Below are 24,024 nucleotides of genomic sequence, written 5' to 3'. Positions count from 1 at the left end.
CTGGAATGAGCTCTGTATTCTGCAGCGAGTAGAAATCAATAGGAGTGTTATCATGGTGCATGAGTGCAGGGTTATACAATGATAGAGGTAGGAATAGGTTCAATATTAAACACAGAGGCTCACTGGGTAAAGTTAAATATTTACAGCAGTTTTATAGATCAGCGGGAGCCTCATGCTGTGCCAGGTTAGACATGCCTATTTCTGTATCAGTAACAAGGGCTCCTATGTGAGGGTTTCACTTGGCCTTACCTGGAAGAAGCCTGGAGGAACTGGGCCCACTGGCATTCCATCCCCTGGAGGCATATTCCCAAGAACTGGACTGGGGGCAGCTGCAGCACTCTGGAGACAAGAGGAACAGACAATCCTGTAAGGATGCTTCAGTCGTACCAAGCACCAAGTACACCACAATACATGAGATGGCTATTATTAATTATTATTATTATTACAGGTATGGGATCTGTTATCCGGAAACCCATTATCCAGAAAGCCCTGAATTACAGAAAGGCTGTCTCCCTTAGACTCCATTTTATCCAAATAATCCAAATTTTTCAAAATGATTTCCTTTTTTTCTGTAATAATAAAACAGTACCTTGTACTTACAGTTGCCACCATTTCTGGAAAAAAAATACCGGCCTTCCTATATATTTATCTTTTTCCCCTATTAATAACATTGGGATCAACTATCATTTTTACTGACCAGGCCAGTAAAATACCGGCCAGGAGGCAACCCTACTTGTACTTGATCCCAACTAAAGGTGGCCATACATGGATAGATCCGCTCGTTTGGCGATGTCGCCAAACGAGCGGATCTCCCTCCGATATGCCCACCTTGAGGTGGGCAATATCAAGCAGATCCGATCGTGGGCCCTAGGGCCCAACGATCGGATCCTAGCATTCGGTAAAAGGGCGGACGGATCGCGGGACCGCATCAACGAACAGATGCTTCCGCGATCCGACGGGATTTTCTGTCCCATCCGATCGAGATCTGGCCGACTTTCGGCCAGATCTCGATCGGGGAAGCCCGTCGGGGGCCCCCATACACGGGCCAATAAGCTGCCGACACAGTCTGTTTAAGATATAATTAATCCTTATTGGAAGCAGCCTGTTGTGCTTATTTAATGTTTACATGATTTTCTAGTAGGCTTTAGGTATAAAGATCCAAATTACGGAAAGATCCATTATCTGGAAAACCCCAGGTTCTGAGCATTCTGGATAACAGGTCCCATACCTGTATTAACAATGCAAAAGTCGACATATTCTGTAGCATTGTACAATAAATTTGTGTATACAATAGACATACAGAAAAACACACAAAATTACCAACAACCAATACAAGAGGAAAAGAAGGTCCTCCCAAATGTGTTTATATATATATTGTTTATCAAAGCTTTGTTAACTGCCATCAACAACTTTTAGCAGCATGGCGTCATACATGTATTAAAGTACAAATGCAAAGAAGCAATATTTCCAGGACAAGTTCTAAAACATTGTTACAAGAGAATATATAATAAAAAATATAGTAATATAATATAAGATGGTATTATTCCCTTAGGGATGCACGCAAACATACAGTAAATAAAAGACCCAGAACACGTCTTATGTCCTGCAATGATAAGGTCACTATCGATTTGCACAACTGGTGCATTACAAATCCTTCACAGTTTCTAGCAAGGCTCTCCTTAATGAGCTGGAGCATTACACACACACATATATATATATATATATATATATATATATATATATATATATATATATATATATATATATATATATATATATATATATATATATATATATATATATACTTTCAGAAAAAAATGGCATGTAAATAATATGTAATGTATTAAACAACCATTGTACTTTGGTGGAGTTTTGCTCGCAAGGACAGTTCCCTTTTTATATATATTGCAGTTTATGGAACAGCATGTCAGCTGTGCAAATGTAGAAGAAGTAAGAAGTGCCCCGGTGCAGAAGAGTCCTATATTTGTGTATAAGTGACATTCTAGTCTCGGGAGCCATACTAGAATTAAAGGTGGCTTTGCACAGGCAAACTAGGCCTATTCGTCCTCTATTGTGTTTGGAAATAACACTAATAATAAACTCGGCTCAACGTGCAGCCGTCCGACTAATGATCTGTATTGCGCTCTCTTGCATGGAAAAGGGAAAAGCATTGATGGATTAGTGATGTTTGATGGTAATCCTATTAAAGCTTCCTGATGCAAAAAGCATACAGTCTAACAGGGGCTAGGCAGTTTGCCACCCGAGGCTCTTGGCGGAGAACTTTATCAATGAGCCCACAGCCGGAGCTGAGCAGAGGTGAGACCTACATAAGTGAAGAGATTAAGGCTATGTACACACACACTGGGTTAATAGCTGTTCCACTGCCGATTGCTCATTATTCAGCAGAAGGGGCTATAGTGATCTCTGGGAACACAGGTTGGGGGCAGTAAGAAGCAGTATCCGTCCCTAGCATGCAGCGCTGATTTTCCTCCAATGGGTGCAAGTATTCCTCCTTTGCAGCATTTGTTCCCAATTATTATTATTATTAATATATCTCCTGTGCCTCAAGACTTGTTGACTGACAATAGAATCAGTGTAACACATGGGGCTTTTGACACATTCTCTTCTAATTTCCACAGATCCAAAATGGTTTTTAAAAGGATGGAAAAAACAAAACAAAAATAAGTTTGACCACTGGGACCCTAAAGCAAGCGCAATCTCCAAGTCAATCATGTATAAGTAAAATGTAATAATCTATATAGGCCAATAAAAACAGAAATAACCATGGTTATATATGTTTCATAGAAGTTAAAAAGGTTAAACGTGATGGACAGGTGTTTTTTAGCAAACAAAACAACTAGGTCACAAGGTTCCTATATGGACACATCTGCAGATATGCTTACAGTATATAGAGGGAGATCAAGGAAGGATTAGTCACTACAGGAGAACAATTTCTATTTTACGGCTTGAAATTACACTGGAAAGGACTATAATAAGGGGGGTTATTTATCAAAGGTTGAATTTTAGATATGTGAGCTTTTTCAGACCTTGAATGAACTCACAACTCGAATGTTTTCTAATTGAAGTAAAAACTCGACTTATCAAGTTCAGGGTTGACGACCAGAAAACTTGAATTAATTGAGTTTTCCGTGGGAAAAAACTTGAATCGCTCTAATTGATCAAGTTTTTGAGCGAAACCCACTGAAAAAAACCCAAACATCATGGGATTAACATCTTCAGATGGTTCAAGGGACCTCTGCCATTGACTTCTACATGAACTCGACAGATTTTAGATTGTGCATTTTCGGATTCAAGCTATTTCCAGGGTCGGGATATAAAAAATCTTGAAAAATTTGAGTTTCTTTATCCCTAAAAATAGATGTTTGACTCAAAAATAACCTTGAAAACTTGTGGAAAAAACAAATCGGCCGTTAATAAATCTGCCTCTAAGAGTTCCCTTAGCTAGAAGAATTTACTGATGACTTTTGAATGCTGGAGGATGGCAGCAATATCCCTTTCATTTTTATAAGTAGTGGGCTTCTTGGTGTGTTTAACTGTGAAGCCCTTTTTATTTCATAGCCAGGGGCAACCATTTGCAAATGCTAGCCATCCTGCGCAGTGTGATTCAATCACGGAAAGCTGCATTCTTGTCAATTTTCTCCAGGAGGTGTCGCTGTCAAACTCGGCTTCATCACACGCTGAATGACAAGAGTTCGGCATCCATGAAAAAAGTGCAATTTATTGCTTATCTACAGAAAAACCTTTTGGAAGAACATTTGTGGGGGGAAAAAAAAGAGTGCCAATACAACAAAGTGAACAGAAGGGCTAACTTTCCTGCCTGTAAAAATTGGGCCAAGCCAGGGAATGACACTCTCAAGGGCAAGTGAAGAAACAAAAATGAGAAACGTTATTGTCAGAGAAGACAATGTTCCGGCAATGCAACTGCAGACCATATACAATAATGAATATATTCTAAAAACATGTATGAGATATTATATAACGTATGTATAATTTATGTATGTTTTATCCCTAAGTAGTATCTCTGATGGTGGGGATCAGTACTGGGTAAAGTAAAGGTTTAATTGTGGTGCGGCCCGGATGCATTGCCCCTGCGCTACTGCCTAGTATGGAGGCTTTTGTTTTGTGCACTTGTCACTCTATTCAAGTTGTACAATAAAATCAGATGCAGCGAGAGTAGAGATGTCATTCCTGCTGCACTGCAACCGACTAAAATAGATCTCCAGTCATTGTGTGAAGCCCGTCACCACCATAAACAGAAGTCTCTGAAGCGTGATCACCGAGCACCACTTTCCTACCCATTATGTCTCTCGGCACCGAACAGATGCAGCTCATTTCCATAAAATGACACACAGTCTCTGAGAGGAAGAAGCTCCTATACAGCGAGCACACGGGCCAGTCACAGGCTGCACTTTGGGGTGGCCGATACCCTTACACACAGACTGCTTTGCCCTCTACATGATAATCCATTGCTGGATATAGCAGAAATGATTGTGTCTTTGGAAATGGCCTTGCATTATCACAGGCATGTCATATCAGCCCCCTACCTCCCTATGACAGCATACAACTATATATTGAACAGTATACAGCCACATTAGATACACTAGTAAAGGCTGCTCTATCTGTATGTGTGCACCCAACTACCTTGCCAAGGGCTGTACATATTGCTTGATCGGGCTGAAGGCAGAGGCTCCCCCTACCCTGAACTCTTCTGAATTGCCGCAGGTCTCTGCACTCCAAAAAGAGTACAGAGACCTGCATGTACCCCATGAATACAGCACTACCTGCATAATCAGCCCTTTATTCACGAGGGATGGGGGAAGCACATATCAGTCCCACCTCCTGTCCCTTAACCTGCAGCACATGTGAGTAAAGCTGGCCATAGATGCAAAGATCTGATCGTTCGAATCCTCAAACTATCGGACTTCCCCATCTCCCGACCTGCCACTAACCATTCAGAGCAAATAAAGTAGTAAAAGAACAGATCAGTCGATGTTCTGCCCCTGACAGCAATCAGTTATGTCCGACAAAGCTAGTGACAGTCTCCCACTGAAAATAGTGCGATCGGCAATACATGCAGAGAAATTATTGGCAGCCAACAGAAATCTTTTAACCTGACCAAACGACCGATCTCCGCTGGACGAAAAATTATGGGACATACGGTCTGAAAATCGTACGAATCCTCGATTGGTACGATCGGATCTTTGCGTCTATGGCCAGCTTTATAGACGAGAGCTGCAATGGAGCCCACTAACACTGTGCAATACACCTAGCATAGGAATTCCAATAGAGTCATTGCTTGAACTACAGACATGTAAACAAGACTGAAACAGACACGTAATTCATGTGATTTCTTTGTATAAGCACATTCATTTTATAGTGCTACGCAATATATGGCGCTCTAAAAATACATGTTTATAATAATAATAATAATAATAATAGACAGTCTGCAGGTTGGTGTTGAGGGGCCTCAGTTTACAAACACTGGGGAAATCTTATCCAGTGCAGCAAATTATAGCAACCAGTCAGAGATCTGCTTTTATTGTTCTCCCTGCTATACACAGATCAAAGCTAACTAATGATTGGTTGCCATCTGTAACTTCACTTGGCTCCAATCTGGACCGGAGTACACATACATTCTGCAGGGCTGGTAAATAAACAAGCAAATAAACCAGATAAAAACAATATAATCAAACAAAGTCATGGTCAGAGGATGCAAAACTCTTGGGGATACAGTGGACTGCACTGGGGATTAAAAGGGAGCAATGATTCTGTGAATTCTGCAATTAATTCTGCAGATAAGCCTGCCCCCACTGCTGCTCCTATGAGGAAGTCAAATTGCTAAAATTTCAATTTCAATGAATGCTACATGATTATATTGTTTTTATTTGGTTTGCTGATTCCAAATCCTTAATTAACTATAAAGTTTGTTAAAAATTAAAAAAAAACTATTGACTAACACCAAAAAATAAGATTTGGAATTATTTCTTAGGGTGACAGATCCCCTTTAATCACATCAATCTTTTCAATTTTTTTCAACTGGATAAATATTGGGAGGCCTCTGCCTGTGCTTAACCTTTTAAATGCCACAGATCGTAGAATCTACGTTCTGTGGCAAAGGTACTTGAAATGCCACAGAACGTAGATTCTACGTTCTGCAGCATTTCCTGGTTCAGGAGCGGAGGAGCGGCTGTTAGAGCCGTTCGCTCCGTTCCTGCTCGATCCCCTGCCCCTAGGCAACGAGCAGAGCAGGGGATCGAGTGGCCCCTGGGGCGCGATCGCCCAGGGGCCCAAAAACAGCAGCAGGCACGTGTTACTTACGTGTCCTGCTGCTGCAGCCTGCACCGGATCGACGATCTCCGCCCCCACAGCACACAGACAGGAACCACGAGGCAGATGTCTTCCAGAGGCTCTTCCTGATCGCCTGCAACAGTCTCCAGCGACTTTTTCAGGTTAGTGCAACAATTACACACACAAACACACCAACACACACTTATTACAGTAATACACACTTAGATTCACACTTACACACACATTTTTGGGGATTGGGGGGGTCACTTACACTCACTGCACTTACACACATGTGCACACGCACATAACATGTAATTTACCATTTGTACACACGCACACGCACATACATGGCATTGTGGCTTTTTTTTTTTTTTTTCTTATCGCATCGTTTCTTTTTTTGTCTGAAAAAAATGTTTTATTGCCATTACGCATTGCGTATTCGCTAACCGTACTGTGCAATACCTTTTGTATGTTATTTCGGTGATTATATTGCAATTTTGGGTATTTTGGTGCATTTTTAGCCATTTTATTGAATTTTTAGCCATTTTATTGCATTTTCAGCTCTGCATATGTTGTGTTCACTTGTTTCTAGCCGTATAACCTGTTTGGACCATCTAAAATATTCAAACTGTGATTCTGACGGCCGATAACACTAGTCTGGAAAAAAAACATTGATTTTTGTGGTTTTATTGGATTTTTTTGCATTTCACCCTTTACTGCCTTATTTTGTTTTGCCTTGTAAATTTTATCTACTATATATCCATTTGGGGGTCTCTGTGCGCCACATAGTTTGGTATATCTATGCATATTGGGCATCAAAGTGTTCAGTAGACCTCTGGCGTTCATATTTAGGATGTTTTATGCTGATACGTTACGAAATGTGGGGCATATAATGGGGTAAAATTCAAGCTTTCTGACAATTTTCAGAAATTTGATAAAAACCGTTATGTTCAGCATTGCTTTGCAGTTTGGCAGTTTGCAGTAGAAACAATTATTTACCCATATTGGATTCGTCAGAATGTGTACTTTCTGAAAATATATGGTTTTCTGGGGTCTCTGTACTGTTAGGGGGGTCTAATGTCGCATAATACACACACCAGGTGCTCATATTGCAGCGGCCAGCGCGTCAGCTGTGAAAATGTATATACACTATTGTCATTTGGGGGTCTCTGTGCGCCACATAGTTTGGTATATCTATGCATATTGGGCATCAAAGTGTTCAGTAGACCTCTGGCGTTCATATTTAGGATGTTTTATGCTGATACGTTACGAAATGTGGGGCATATAATGGGGTAAAATTCAATCTTTCTGACAATTTTCAGAAATTTGATAAAAACCGTTATGTTCAGCATTGCTTTGCAGTTTGGCAGTTTGCAGTAGAAACACATATTTACCCATATTGGATTCGTCAGAATGTGTACTTTCTGAAAATATATGGCTTTCTGGGGTCTCTGTACTGTTAGGTGGTCTAATGTCGCATATTACACACACCAGGTGCTTATATTGCAGCAGCCAGCGCGTCAGCCGTGAAAATGTATATACACTATTGTCATTTGGTGGTCTCTGTGCGCCGCATAGTTTGGTATATCTATGCATATTGGGCATCAAAGTGTTCAGTAGACCCCTGGCGTTCATATTTAGGATGTTTTATGCTGAAACGTTACGAAATGTGGGGCATATAATGGGGTAAAATTCAATCTTTCTGACGATTTTCAAAAATTTGATAAAAACGGTTACGTTCAGCATTGATTTGCAGTCTGGCAGTTTGCAGTAGAAACACTTATTTAACCATATTGGATTCGTCAGAATGTGTACTTTCTGAAAATATATGGTTTTCTGGGGTCTCTGTACTTTTAGGGGGGTCTAATGTCGCATAATACACACACCAGGTGCTCATATTGCAGCAGCCAGTGCGTCAGCCGTGAAAATGTATATACACTATTGTCATTTGGGGCTCTCTGTGCGCCACATAGTTTAGTATATCTATGCATATTGGGCATCAAAGTGTTCAGTAGACCCCTGGCGTTCATATTTAGGATGTTTTATGCTGATACGTTACGAAATGTGTGGCATATAATGGAGTAAAATTCAAGCTTTCTGACAATTTTCAGAAATTTGATAAAAACCGTTATGTTCAGCATTGCTTTGCAGTTTGGCAGTTTGCAGTAGAAACACTTATTTACCCATATTGGATTCGTCAGAATGTGTACTTTCTGAAAATATATGGTTTTCTGGGGTCTCTGTACTGTTAGGGGGGTCTAATGTTGCATAATACACACACCAGGTGCTTATATTGCAGCTGCCAGTGCGTCAGCCGTGAAAATGTATATACACTATTGTCATTTGGGGGTCTCTGTGCGCCACATAGTTTAGTATATCTATGCATATTGGGCATCAAAGTGTTCAGTAGACCCCTGGCGTTCATATTTAGGATGTTTTATGCTGATACGTTACGAAATGTGTGGCATATAATGGAGTAAAATTCAAGCTTTCTGACAATTTTCAGAAATTTGATAAAAACCGTTATGTTCAGCATTGCTTTGCAGTTTGGCAGTTTGCAGTAGAAACACTTATTTACCCATATTGGATTCGTCAGAATGTGTACTTTCTGAAAATATATGGTTTTCTGGGGTCTCTGTACTGTTAGGGGGGTCTAATGTTGCATAATACACACACCAGGTGCTTATATTGCAGCTGCCAGTGCGTCAGCCGTGAAAATGTATATACACTATTGTCATTTGGGGGTCTCTGTGCGCCACATAGTTTGGTATATCTATACATACTGGGCATCAAAGTGTTCAGTAGACCCCTGGCGTTCATATTTAGGATGTTTTATGCTGATAAGTTACGAAATGTGGGGCATATAATGGGGTAAAATTCAAGCTTTGTGACAATTTTCAGAAATTTTATAAAAACCGTTATGTTCAGCATTGCTTTGCAGTTTGGCAGTTTGCAGTAGAAACACTTATTTACCCATATTGGATTCGTCAGAATGTGTACTTTCTGAAAATATATGGTTTTCTGGGGTCTCTGTACTGTTAGGTGGTCTAATGTCGCATAATACACACACCGAGTGGTTATATTGCAGCAGCCAGCGCGTCAGCCGTGAAAATGTCTATACATATTGTCATTTGGGGGTCTCTGTGCGCCACATAGTTTGGTATATCTATGCATATTGGGCATCAAACTGTTTAGTAGACCCCTATGTTTATATTTAGGATGCTTTATGCTGGTAATGATACATGGACAATACGATGCTGGAAAGTTGAAGCTTTGAGGCAATTTCCAGATATTTCACCAAAACCGCCAAATTTGGCAAAGCCTTGCGACTCAGTAGTTTGGAGCAGAAAGGCATGGGTACCCATTTTAGATTCGGTAGAATGTGTACTTTCCAAAAATATATGGGTTTGGGGGGTAAACATATATTTCTGTGTTTTTACCCCGCAAAAATGCAGTCAATGTGTTGATTTTTCATTAGCTGAAGTTACCCACAGGACTGTTTGTATGCGCTAACTTCATTTTGGGGCCTCTAAATGCCAGATACTTTGGTAAACTTATGAACAATGGTCACCAAAATGTTCAGAGGAACCCTGGCAATCATATTTAGGGTGCTTTTTCTTAGTACGTAATGACACATGGGTGATATGGTGCTGGGAAGTTGAAGCTTTGAGGCAATTTTCAGATATTTCACCAAAACCGGCAACTTTGGGAAAGCCTTGCGACTCGGTAGTTTGGAGCAATAAGGCATGGGTACCCATTTTAGATTCTGTAGAATGTGTACTTTCCAAAAATGTATGGGTTTGGGGGGTAAACATATATTTCTGTGTTTTTACCCCACAAAAATGCAGTCAATGTGTTGATCTTTCATTAGCTGAAGTTACCCACAGGACTATTTGTATGCACTAACTTCATTTTGGGGCCTCTAAATGCCAGATACTTTGGTAAACCTATGAACAATGGCCACCAAACTGTTCGGAGGAACCCTGGCAATCATATTTAGGGTGCTTTTTCTTGGTGCATAACGATACATGGGTGATATGGTGCTGAGAAGTTGAAGCTTTGAGGCAATTTTCAGATATTTCACCAAAACCGACAATTGTGGCAAAGCCTTGCGACTCAGTAGTTTGGAGCAGAAAGGCATGGGTACCCATTTTAGATTCTGTAGAATGTGTACTTTCCAAAAATATATGGGTTTTGGGGGGTAAACATATATTTCTGTGTTTTTACCCCACAAAAATGCAGTCAATGTGTTGATTTTTCATTAGCTGAAGTTACCCACGGGACTGTTTGTATGCGCTAACTTCATTTTGGGGCCTCTAAATGCCAGATACTTTGGTAAACTTATGAACAATGGCCACCAAAATGTTCAGAGGAACCCTGGCAATCATATTTAGGGTGCTTTTTCTTAGTACGTAATGACACATGGGTGATATGGTGCTGGGAAGTTGAAGCTTTGAGGCAATTTTCAGATATTTCACCAAAACCGACAACTTTGGGAAAGCCTTGCGACTCAGTAGTTTGGAGCAGAAAGGCATGGGTACCCATTTTAGATTCAGTAGAATGTGTACTTTCCAAAAATATATGGGTTTTGGGGGTAAACATATATTTCTGTGTTTTTACCCCACAAAAATGCAGTCAATGTGTTGATTTTTCATTAGATGAAGTTACCCACAGGACTATTTGTATGCGCTAACTTCATTTTGAGGCCTCTAAATGCCAGATACTTTGGTAAACCTATGAACAATGGCCACCAAATTGTTTGGAGGAACCCTGGCAATCATATTTAGGGTGCTTTTTTTTGGTGCGTAACGATACATGGGTGATATGGTGCTGGGAAGTTGAAGCTTTGAGGCAATTTTCAGATATTTCACCAAAACCGACAATTTTGGGAAAGCCTTGCGACTCAGTAGTTTGGAGCAGAAAGGCATGGGTACCCATTTTAGATTCTGTAGAATGTGTACTTTCCAAAAATATATGGGTTTTGGGGGGTAAACATATATTTCTGTGTTTTTACCCCACAAAAATGCAGTCAATGTGTTGATCTTTCATTAGCTGAAGTTACCCACAGGACTGTTTGTATGCGCTAACTTCATTTTGGGGCCTCTAAATGCCAGATACTTTGGTAAACTTATGAACAATGACCACCAAAATGTTCAGAGGAACCCTGGCAATCATATTTAGGGTGCTTTTTCTTAGTACGTAATGATACATGGGCGATATGGTGCTGGGAAGTTGAAGGTTTGAGGCAATTTTCAGATATTTCACCAAAACCGACAATTTTGGGAAAGCCTTGCGACTCAGTAGTTTGGAGCAGAAAGGCATGGGTACCCATTTTAGATTCAGTAGAATGTGTACTTTCCAAAAATATATGGGTTTGGGGGGTAAACATATATTTCTGTGTTTTTACCCCACAAAAAATGCAGTCAATGTGTTGATTTCTCAGTAGCTGAAGTAAAATCCTGATCAATTTGGATGTGCTAACTTCATATTGGTGTCTCTAAATGCCAGATACTTTGGTAAACCTATGCATAATGGGTATCAAACTGTTCAGTGGACCCCTGGCAATCATATTTCAGGTGCTTTTTCTTGGTACCTAATATAGTTTGGGATATGCGGAGCAGCAAAATAAAACCTTTGAAATGATTTTTCAGAATTTTGAATTTTTTTTTTGAAAAACCGCTATTTTCAGACAAGCTTTTATGTTTGGTAGTTGGGAGTAGAGAGACATAGTTACCCATTTTGTAATCGGCAGAATGTGTACTTTTCAAAAATGTATGGTTTTCTGGGGTAAACCTACGGTTTCAGGATTTTTTGCCTTGGAATCTAAAGCATGCCGTTTTCTGCCTTAGTGCTTTCAAAATTCGGTAATATACTGCCGGGAGTTTTTGCTGTACACAAATCCTAAATCTCCCTAAAACTATACATATCTGGTATTGGCACGTTCGAGAGACATAAGGCTTTCCAAATCAGTTGGATTTTCATCCCTAAAATGAAATATTTTTCTGGTATAAATTGATATACGATGAAAAATGGTAATTTTTCATTTTTTTTTGGTATTTAGCACTATAAATTTTTTTGCACAGGTGGAAATACATGAAAACTCAGGCAGATTTAGAAAGCTCAGTTTCTACCGAAAAAAACAATGTATAGTTTTCCTAGGTAAACTATAGGTTTCCCCTCAGAAAATGCCCCTAAAGTGAGAGAGCACAAAATGTTTCAAAAACGGCTGGCATTTCGCGTAACCAAAATGTGAAATTCTGCTGGCACTTAAAGGGTTAAATGTAAGGCAGATTGTTTACATGCACACTGAATCCTTTTTATTGGGCTGCTTTCAGGCACAGAAGAAAAGGACTCGTACCATCTGCCAACTTACAGAGAACAATGAAGGAGATCATGGCAAAGCCAGAGATGAGAAAGGACGGGCAGCTGGTGGGAGCACAGTGGGTGCCAGGCTCTTGTGCTATTGAGACCATTAGACTTTTTGTGGTCGCAAGTAACTTTAGCATTCTTTATCCTTCTGCAGCTTGTAGTGCACATAGGTGGCCCCTAGTATTTTTGTCTAATTTCACTTTCTATATAGCAATCCCTTTTAAGTGTGCCATATTACCAGGGATTAAGCACATAACTGAAGTGAATGTAATCTTTGTATCTGTGACAGCCTATTTCATCCTCACCCATGCTTACAATTCTGCTTATGCTAATAGTGGAGGGATGGTCTACAAAAAATGCACAGGCCATATCCAAACCCAACATTTATTATTATAATTTCATATACATATTATTGCAAACGTTGGAACCATGATTGTAAGTATCTTATTTTTGCAGTTACAAGTGGGGCTGTCATTGTATTTTTCAGAAGAAAGCCTCATTTGTAAGCATTAACAGGAAAGAATTAAAAACAAATAGAATACAAAGGCTGGGGAATGTAGGTGCCACTTGAAATGCTACATTAGGTTTCTTTTTTTGGGTATAAGTTGGGTAACCTAGCATTCAGATTGGAAGAGCACTACTTGTCCTTTGTAGGATAAAAATGCCATTTCATATCTTTTTGGGGCATTACAGTTTTAAGTTGGTTAACCTGTAAGAATTCCAGCTGAGCAGACTTTGAGTACTGTGGGGCCTTGGCTGGAGACCTGTGCTGTTCCTGGGCTTTGTTTTACAACCATGCTTAGCTATATATTCATTGCTATCAGAGGAACATATCCCTCTCAGGGTAGGGGCACACTGGGTGATTTGGGGAGATTTAGTCACCTGGCAACTAATCACCTAGTTTTTGCGGTGACCAATCTCCCCAAACGCCTTCCCTTGCGCGAGGCAACTTCGGAAACAAATTGCTGCGTGTGCTTTAGCGCAGGCGATTTTTCATTTAAGCCAGCGCAAGAGAGAGGGACGGTGTATGGGGAGATTGGTCGTCACAAAGACAAGGCAATTAGTCAACAGGCTACTAAATCTCCCCGAATCGCCCAGTGTGCCCCTACCATCAGGACTGTTATTGTTTACATTACCAGATGATTGCTACAAAAGAATCAACATGCATGGCATTTCCTCATAACTAAAACAAACATAAACTCATACCTCCCAACATTTTGGAAATAGAAAGAGGGATAAAAAGAATTGCCGTGCCCATTTTGTGGCCACACCCCCTAATTACCATGTTTATTTTACAAAATTTGGCAGGTTATGAAAGTTTGAACACAATTCTGTGGTTTTATGTGTTTTTACAGTTTTGCTATTGAAGGTGAATTGCCCTTTAAGCTGCAAGTCCCAGTTTCCCCAAGAGACCTGTTTATCTTAAATAGTTAAGGTGGCCACAGGGAGATCTGCTTGTTTGGTGATGTCGCCAAACGAGCGGATCTCTCCCAGATATGCCCACATTGAGGTGGGCGATATTGGGCTGATCCGATCGTGGGCCCTAGGGAATGGAGGCCATACAGGTGGTCGGATCGCAGGACCGCATCAACGAACAGATGTGGCCGCGATCCAACGGGATTTTTTACCCTGCCTGATCGACATCTGTCCGACTTTTGGCCAAATATTGATCAGGGAAGCCTTCTGAGGGCCCCAAACACGGGCCAATAAGCTGTGGGCTTGGTCTGTCGGCAGCTTTTATCTGCCCGTGTATGGGGGCGTTTACAATTGCTTCTTTGCTTATCTTAAATTGTTACAAAAGTAACTATTTTCACCTGGTACATATTTTATCAATGAGTGAAAGTTCATCCTTTGATAAATACACCTTTCAAAATCCCATAGAAATGAATAAAGAGTGGCGGAATTTCACTCTAGAGGACTGTGGCGATCTCTAACTTCACTCTTTGATAAATATACCCCATTGTATCTTTTTCTGGCTGTTTAGTGCAGAAGATCAAAGAGAAAGTCGGGACATGTCAGTAACAAACCCGGGACTGCGGGTTGATCGGTCAAAATCGGGACTTTGGAAGGTATGTGAACTCGGAGGGAAGGTGTGTTCCAAGTATACATTAATGAAAGATAAATACTGATTATAAAAAGTGCAGGAACATGCTGATTCTGCAGCTCATTTGTGCTCTTCACTTCCGCCCCAGAAGCGGTGGCAGAAATAGATACTAAAGGTCTTCCTTCATGATGGGCTTCCTTTGCTATATATGCAGTTGTGTGTGGTTGCAGAAAATGCGCTAGCGGGTCCTTTATATCAGTGTTGAAGAAAATACAGCAGCAGGTTTGTGTGTGGAACACCATACAGCGTGACTCCCTACATTCATATTAACATGATTACACAATGCAAGGAGATGTATTTGCATTTCAGCTCCTAGAACGCTTTGATAAATAACTCAACGAGAATGGGATTCACTTGGCTTCATGCAGCAGTGCTGATTTAGTACATAGATCTGAATGAGAAACAAGGCTGCAACAACCTCGGCTACTCCACTAACGCAAGATTTACACAGAGAAACAGCACAAATGGGCAAACAATCACTAGATTTTTTTTCGGTTTTTGCACAAAACTTGAATTTTGGGCAAACTGATCAGGCTAAATCCACCGCATTTATAAACTTCACGCAAGGCAAATTGGTTCGCACAGTGAATATATTTGTCCTGCACATGGTTACATTTATAAAGCTGAATAAGAATGTACAAACAGAATTGTGATTTTTTTTCTCACTGCAAGAGCTTTTTAAATATGGCAAAAATCACAAATTGCGTATATTATGTGCATACTCCGCACTTGAATTACTTTCAAGTTTTGGTGGCGGAGAAAATATTTGCAAAACAGTTTCGCAAATTGCGGATTTAAGTTACGGTCAACGATATTTTCGCGCACAATAACCTCGCACAGTGAGCACACTCATGCAAACACCCGTCTCATTTATGAAAATGTATTCACAATGCAAATTCACAAAAACTAGAAAGTAGGGCAGAGCAGTGCAATATTTTAGCTTTCAGGAAAAAACATGGGCAATACAACCATTTGCGAATAAATATGACCCCCAATATCTTCAAATTAGAATAGGTTCCTCTCTCATTGACTTATATAGGACCTCGACAGATGTGAGATGACGGATTTTCAAATTTGGGCTTTTTGCAGCATCGAGGGTATAATAAAATACAAGAGGTCCTCTGCACTCAACCCATTATCAATATATTTAAGACAGAGACATTTTGTGCATACTGCTACTGAAAAATGCCTTACCCTTTAAGCAAAACAGGGATTGTTTGTCCATATATTGCAATATATTTAAGCTGGCCAACTACGTCAAAGTCATCCCATATCTGGCCAGTCCTATGCTCAATTTTCATCTGATTCATTAAGAATTCAATTGCTTAATTATACATTTTACAAAGGGACTAAGTTTTACCTGCAACTTACTAGCTGCTTTCAAAGTAAAACTCCCAAACTTGGCTGCCCTTTTATTTTATTTTATTGTTTATAATAAAATCGAGTAACAAGTTTTTTTTTCCCCCATGAAAAATTAGAATTTTTGCCCCAAAAGGCCCGACCAGATAAATTCGAGGTTTAGTAAATAAACCCCCTAAATCTTCGGTGTGGACCCACTTTAAAGCTACAGATCTCTTATCCAGAAAGCTTGGGACCTGTGATTTTCCGGACTACATATACAGTATATGCCAGAATGGGGGACCTGATACCCTAGTCCATGCTCTGGCTAAACAATTACATGGTAAGGGGAGAGGGGTATGTGGGCAGTGAAGTGACATCTAGTAAGTACAGAAGGAAAAGTGAAAGTCATTTCCAGTCCCGCACTTATGCCAGAGGAGGGGCAGGCAATATACGACAGCCGAGACTTGGATGTTTTAATAAGAAAAAGAAATTTGGTTTCATGTTTAATTTGAAAAGAATTTATATTATACTGCTTTTTATGGCTGGGTGACAGGTTCCTTTTAAGCATTAAAGCAACCCAATAGGCTGGTTTTGTTTCCAATAAAGATCTTACTTAGGATGAAATACAAGGCACTGTTTTATTATTACAGAGAAAAGAAAATCATTTAAAAAATAAATGGGATTATCTTGTTAAAATGCAGTCTATGGGAGATGGCCTTTCTGTAATTCAGATCTCTCTGGATAACAGGTTTCCAGATCCCATACCTGTAATTGGAAATGTGTGGGCATTATTATTGAGCAATACTGGAGCAATATTGGACTGCTCCTGCTATTTGTATTGCTGCATCTATAAAACATTATTTTCAATCTCTCTGAACAGATATTGAAATATTTAGAAAATGTTTTAAGTTAGTTGGTAGATGGATTAATTCATACTAAAATTTTCTACCACTCAAACTCTTAAATAACACACATCATCATTATATACTTCTAGTAAAGTGTGGCTCTTTCCATAAAACAGTAAATAAAATCCTAATAGCAAAATTTATAATAGGATCAACTGAAGGTCTCAATACTGAGACTTTGGCTAGCTATGTAGACTCAAAGCAATGGATGGGGTACTGAGCCAAAAAGCCAACTAGGGTGAGATGTGGGGGTGAATAAGGGCCTTCTTTACAGATTACTTGCTATTCCATAATGGCTCATCACTGTGCAACAATATAGAAAGAGCACAGAATAAAAGCATATGGAGTCTCTTTTGTTATGGAACAATGTTACTGAAAAGTAAGCGTCAAAACTATACATTGGCATCATCCTCCAGTATGAGATATACACAGGGAAAGGCCACATGTTCGGATGATTGTTGAGGAAGCTCACATAATGCAGTGGTTTAATCTTGATCCTCACAAATTCATTTTAAAACCAAGATCTGAGACAAAACAAAGCTCCTCACAAGTATTACATTATATCAGCAATTATCATTTCGAGGGTAATGTTCTAGAAAGTTTAGTACTTTGTTTTTTAATAACATTGCTTTGAAAATCCTTTTTGATATTTAGATCTTGAAGTAAGACTGAGCGAACTAGCCTGTTTCAAACCAAACTATGCTCTTACATGCCCAGTTTATAAACCTTCAGGATTCTCTGCCCAATAACGGGCCATTGTGCTGTCTGGGGTTAGTCAATGTGATCACAATGTTACATTTATATATATATCATACACAAAAGCCATGAATATCTTGTAAATTATATCCTTATAAACAGTGAGTTCTGATGTCATCAGTTATAAACGGTGAGTTCTGATGTCATTTCTGTCACATGACTCACTGAAATGTGTGTATTATATAGTGAATAGAACCCCCAGTTGTAAAATATGAGGACTTTAGAAGTTACCTCGGAGTTCCATAACTTGTATAAAAAAACTTGGCCTTCGGTCTCGTGTTTTTATATGGTCATGAAACTCCTCGGTAACTTATAATATCCTTATATTTTACAAGAGGGGGTACTTTATTCACTATATAATACACAAGAGTCATAAATGTCATGTAAATTATATAGTGAATAAAGTACCCCCTTTTGTAAAATATAAGGATATTATAAGTTACCGAGGAGTTTCATGACCGTATAAAAACACGAGGCCGAAGGCCGAGTGTTTTTATACAGGTCATGAAACTCCGAGGTTACTTCTAATATCCTCATATTTTGCAACAGGGGGTACTTTATTTATTATAATACACAAGTGAGTCATGTGACAGAAATGACATCAGAACTCACCGTTTATAACTGATGACATCAGAACTCACCGTTTATAAGGATATAATTTACAGGATATGCATGGCTTTTGTGTATTATATCCTTATAAACGGTCATTGGTTATAATTGGAGCTTAGTGATGTCATTTCTGTCGCTCGACTCACTGAAACTTGTTGCAAAATATGAGTATATTAGAATTCACCTTGGAGTTCCATGGCCTGTATAATCATGGAATTCCTTGGTAACTTATAATATCCTTATATTTTACAAGATGGGGTATTTTATTCACTATATACAGTATAACAGCAGTATAATTCACTTGAACGCAATAGTAAATTAAAGCAAACATGACTTATGCTATAACTCTCAAGCTTAAGATCACTCTACAGACGTGTGGATATGTGTGGATATTTGCAGGTTTGGATTTGCCAGTACATTGCATGCTCAGGAGAAACAGGTTCCCTGCAGCCCCAGCCTCATCAAGCACATAAGATAGTTTGAGGAATACAACATTCACAAAGAATAATAAGGATTTGGCTGATATTTTGAAGGTATTTTTGCTTAAAGGAAAACTTTGCACAGCAGTTTATATCAAATTAAGTGGCATATTAAAGAATCTTACCAAACTGGAATATATATTTAAGTAAATCTTGCCCTTTTACATCTCTTGCCTTGATCCCCAATTTCGTGATGGTCTGTGTGCTGTCTCAGAGATCACCTGAACAGAAATACTACAACTCTAACAGGAAGCGTGGAAGCAAAAGACAGAACTCTGTCTTTTAATTGGCTCATGTGTCCTAACATGTATGATGTGTTTGTGTGCACCATGAATCATACGATCCCAGGGGGCTGCCCTAATTTTTTAAAATGGCAGTTTTCTATTTATGATTACCCAATGGCGCATACTGCTAAAAAAAAAAAAAGTGTATTATTATGAAAATGGCTTTGCATATGAGCTGTTTTATGCAATATCTTTTTATAGAGACCTACATTGTGTGAGGGGTATAGTTTTCCTTTAACTCTCTTGCCACACTCTTTCATACATATTTGCTAATATAAGAATATATGCTCCTATACTAATAGGAGGTACAGGTATAGAATCCATTATCTGAGAAGCTTCAGATCCATCACCCTAGTCTTGCCATATAAGGTTTTTTTTCCCACCAAGTCTGACCCATTATGGGAAACCTATTTTAAACAAGCACATCCTACTGTATTTGGACCCTGGTTGGTAGGGAATGATGAGAGCTTGTTGGAATTCCACACAGAACCCATTTTTTTCTGCCATGTGAGTAAATGGAACGATCTGTACCAAGCTATGTTCAAATCACACAAATTAAAGATACGTCATGTATTCCAAAATAACGCAATCCTTTTTTTTGTCTTACAATCAACAACACAACATTAAATCAATCTGAATGGGCCCTTAATCTGTAATATCATTTCTTTTCCATGTATTGGGCTGCCATGATGAAAAAAGTTTCTCTAACTATAAAATGTTAAAAAATCCTAATAAAAAAAAAAAAAAAAAAAAGAGAACCTAATAGGACTGCTGTCATCTATGGCAGCATTCAAGTTTCTGCGTATTTAATCTCATTGGCCAATGGAACGACGTGGCTGAATATAGCTCAATAAATGTGACTTTTTACTTCTCACACAAGTTCAATGGGAAAGTAGAATAATGTGATTCTTCTAAAGGATTGTCAGACTGCTGTCTAGCAGATATTTTCTGCATGGCGAAGGAACGAGGCTGCTCTCATTAGCTGCTACTTGAAGGAGATCTATAATTTTCACTCTTCTAACTGACCTCGGTTTAAAGGCAAGTTTAGAGAGCGGCTTTCTGATTTACATAAAATGCAAGGCGCAGAATTAGGTTGGTCGGGTAAATTGTTTTGAACTTTTGGAACCGATATTTAAGCACACAAAAATGATTGCTCTTTGTGTGGAAAGTCCTAGAAATGGATGTAAAAAGGTTTCTTATTACAAGTTGGGAATAAATGGAAATAAACATGGCACTTGCACACCCTAGGGAGCCAAACAGAAGTGAAAGACGCTACAACACAAAGGCATTTAAAGGCTAATTCACAATGCTCTTCCAATCAGTCTTATGAAATAGGCCGAGCAGCTCTCAGAATTTTTGTTCCAGTTCTGAGACTAATTTATGTTACTTTTGTTTGATAAACGGTTAGGCAAAGTAATGTGTTCGAGCCAATAAATAATCATAGCTGTAACCAGAAAAATAAACAGACAAAAAAATTCCATTGATATTTAATTTTTACCTTTAGTTCTATAGTTATAGAACATATTAAAAACAGATTTATGATATAGAACAGGAGATACCAACTGGAAGAATGGGACAGATGTGCCCCCCAAGATATTTTTTATGGCCCCTGAATGCCCAATATCTCCTTAAACCTCTCTTTGACATCACAATAATTATATACTTATAAAATTATGTACTTATCCCTCGGCACAGATTCTGAAATCAGAGTTCCACGCAGCCATCTTCCGGGTCTTCGTCAAGCTGAGCGGGAGATCAGCATGTTGGCGCATGCGCAGTTGGAGCAATTTGCTGGTTTGCGACAACTGTGCATGCGCCGAAGCTCACGAAAATTGCCGAACTGTCCCCCTCCTACTGTGCTTCTGGCAGGAACCGTTAGGACACTCCCACCCCTCATTTGAAACTGGGACAGGGACCTTAGTAGATCTATAGGAAACTGCAATACAGGGCCCTTTTTTATTTAAAGAAAATATAAATGTTTGGCCAAAAGTAAAAACCAGTACCATATAATATACAGTACATTATTGCCTACAAAATTAGGGAGGGGTTCATTTATCCTATATGTCTCCTTTAATCAATGTAATGTTTCGTACAGGCACTAGCCACTGAATAATGACCCTAGCAACCAATCAGCTATAACAGGTCTACTGCAGTGAGAAAAATGATTGGTTGCCCTGGGTTACAGGACCTGATACACGTTTGCTGCAATTTATGTCAGCCCGATCCCCAGTTTGAATGTCAAAAGAAAACAAAAAGAGAAAAAAAACCCACAAACTCTTATGTGAATAAGCCCTACAGGAAGTTGTATAAATAATTCGAGCTAATCATTATTGCACAAGCCAATCTATCGGGGTGCTCCTTAGCAATGCCGCATCCTGGCATCCCTGCAAATTCCTGAAACATTTGCTCGTCTCATTCAAGGTTATATAGGAACGGGAAACATTTCTGCCAGTGCCAGCATTTTCCCTTTGTTGTAGACAGGCTGAGGACACGGTTACAGCAGGAAATAAAATTTACGCTTCTCAGGAAGGAAGCTAATGAGCTCCCCTCCCCCAAAATGCCATTAGAAGACTTCCCGAATAGAAAGACGCACGGCAAATGCTACGACCAGCCAGCAAACTGCACAAAATAGAATACGACATGCTTCATTCTAATAAAGGGGTATTCACACTAACATGTATTGCTTATCTTCTAAACATATATGCCCCATGCACACAACACATGCATACAGAACAGTGTGAACATATTAAAAATGTAACAATGGTAAATGCCACTGATGCAATCATTGTTAAAAGAGTTCTTCCGCCATACCAAAGAAGTTATGCCATAGGACACCATACTGTCTAAAGCCTTTACACAGCAAGGAGCATGTCTTGCCCCATTATTGCATGAAACGAGTAAGGCTATTGTTATGACTGTGTACAGATGTAGAATGATCTTTTTTTGTCAGATATATTCCAACCTGTTTTCTTGTTTGTTCATAGCATGCCCACTTATGTTGGTGCCCATCTATTTACTTGGTCAGTAGAAATAAAGCTTGATGTCACTAATTAAAGGGGTGGTTCACCTTTAAGTTAACTTATACGGGGGAAAGTAATAAAAGTCGCTAACGGAAAAACTATTTGCAATGTGAAAAGTTATGCCTTTGCGCAAACAAATTTTTGCTTTGCGCAAATCTAATATAGCTTTTGTGAACCCAGAATCTGTTTAGCGACCACTTCCGACAGTGGAAGACTGTTTGCGAATTTTATAGTTTGCGCCAATGCGCAGTCAATGTAATAAAACTTCTTAATGAAAAAGTCGTTATGTTTGCTACAAAAGATTACGACACCTTCAAGCACTTCTGAGGAATGCGCAATTAAAATTCGCAACGCGCAATTAAAATTCGCAATGCAATAACAGTTTAAGGAACACTATTGCATTGCGAGATGTGGATTTTTAGTCTTATTGGTGCAAATTGTTTTGCTCTTTGCGACTTTAATTACATTAGTATCTTGTAGAATGGCTAATTCTAAGCAACCTTTCAATTAGTCATCATTATTTCTTTTTTATAGTTTTTGAATCATTTGCCTTCTTCTTCTTCTTTGGATTCTTTCCAGCTTTCAAATGGAGGTCAGTGACCCTATCTTAAAAACAAATGCTCTTTAAGGCTACACATGTATTGTGATTGCTACTTTTTATTACTCGTCTTTCTATTCAGGCCTCTCTCATGCTTATTCCAGTCTCTTATTTAAATCAGTGCATGGTTGCAAGGGGAAATTTGGACTCTAGCACCTGCAGGAAAATGCATTATCAGATACGGAATTGCAAACCAGCTCTAGCTATTGCCTGCCTACAGAGGCCAGTATATAGTCTATGAGCTTATGGTGAGTACATGGCAAAGCAAGGTGCATCACGTGCTTAGCCAGTGCAAGTCTCTCACACAATGGTCAGTTTTATCAGGAGAAAATTATCTGAAACAGAGTACCCAGAGTAAACACACGCAGAACATGCAATCTCCTTGCCCTGGCTGGAATCGAACCTAAGAGCTCAGAGCTGCAAGACATCATTCATTGAACTTTAAAATATATCCCCCAATATGTAATAACATGCATTTTGATTGCAGTAACCCATAGCAACCAACCAGCAGGTAACATTTACTGGTCATCTGTTGAAAAGCAAGCATCTTATTGGTTGCTATGGGTTACTGCTAGGGATGGGCGGACTGGACCCGTTTAGTTTTCGTAAAAATTCGCCGCCAGCGAAATGTGGCAGACGCCCATACAAGTCTATGGGCGTCATTTTTTCGGGTGAAACGAGGCGAAAAAATTCGCCCATCCCTGGTTACTGCCCCATGGCAAACTTAGTGGGGGTCATTTATGAACTTCACGCAAGGCAGATTGGTTCGCAAAGTGAATATATTTGCCCTGTGCATGGTTATATTTATAAAGCTGAATACGTGTGGTGCAAACAGAATTGAGAATTTTTTTTCACAATGCGAACGTCTAGAAGAGCTTTTTAAATATGTCAAAAATTAGCAAATTGCGAATATTTATGCACACATTGGGTGCAAACTCAGTGCGCCATTTGCTAAAATGTATTCACAATGTGAATTCGCAAAAACCGGAAAGACGGGCACAGCAGTGCAACGTTTTAGCGTCCAGGAAAAAACATGGACAATACAACCATTTGTCGAAAAAATATGCGCTGCACGAACTTTATAAGTGCCTTTTATTACATATGGGGGATCATGTATAAAAAGGGAACTGGAATCAATAGAATCTATAATTAAGGAATAACAAACTGAAAATCATTCAGTTGGGCACCAGAGAATTAAACTTAACATTACACTCACAAGGAACTCAAACTAGATTTGTTTACCTTTCAGG

General features: G+C 39.3%; 1 protein-coding gene across 5 annotated transcripts in view; it reads right to left on the bottom strand.

Moving 5' to 3' along the window:
- ssbp2.L (single-stranded DNA binding protein 2 L homeolog) overlaps positions 1–24,024 on the bottom strand; it is a 127,598-nt gene that overhangs the window by 22,488 nt on the left and 81,086 nt on the right. For all 5 annotated transcript variants that reach the window (XM_018264824.2, XM_018264804.2, XM_018264819.2 and 2 more), the window contains exon 5: positions 250–339. In XM_018264824.2, the coding sequence (XP_018120313.1) occupies positions 250–339 (90 nt within the window). The remainder of the gene's footprint in view (positions 1–249; positions 340–24,024) is intronic.

The sequence above is a fragment of the Xenopus laevis genome, chromosome 1L, assembly GCF_017654675.1.
Source record: "Xenopus laevis strain J_2021 chromosome 1L, Xenopus_laevis_v10.1, whole genome shotgun sequence".
Lineage (NCBI taxonomy): Eukaryota > Metazoa > Chordata > Amphibia > Anura > Pipidae > Xenopus > Xenopus laevis.
Note: the sequence above shows the minus strand (reverse complement) of the source record. Positions and strands in the feature narration are given on the sequence as shown.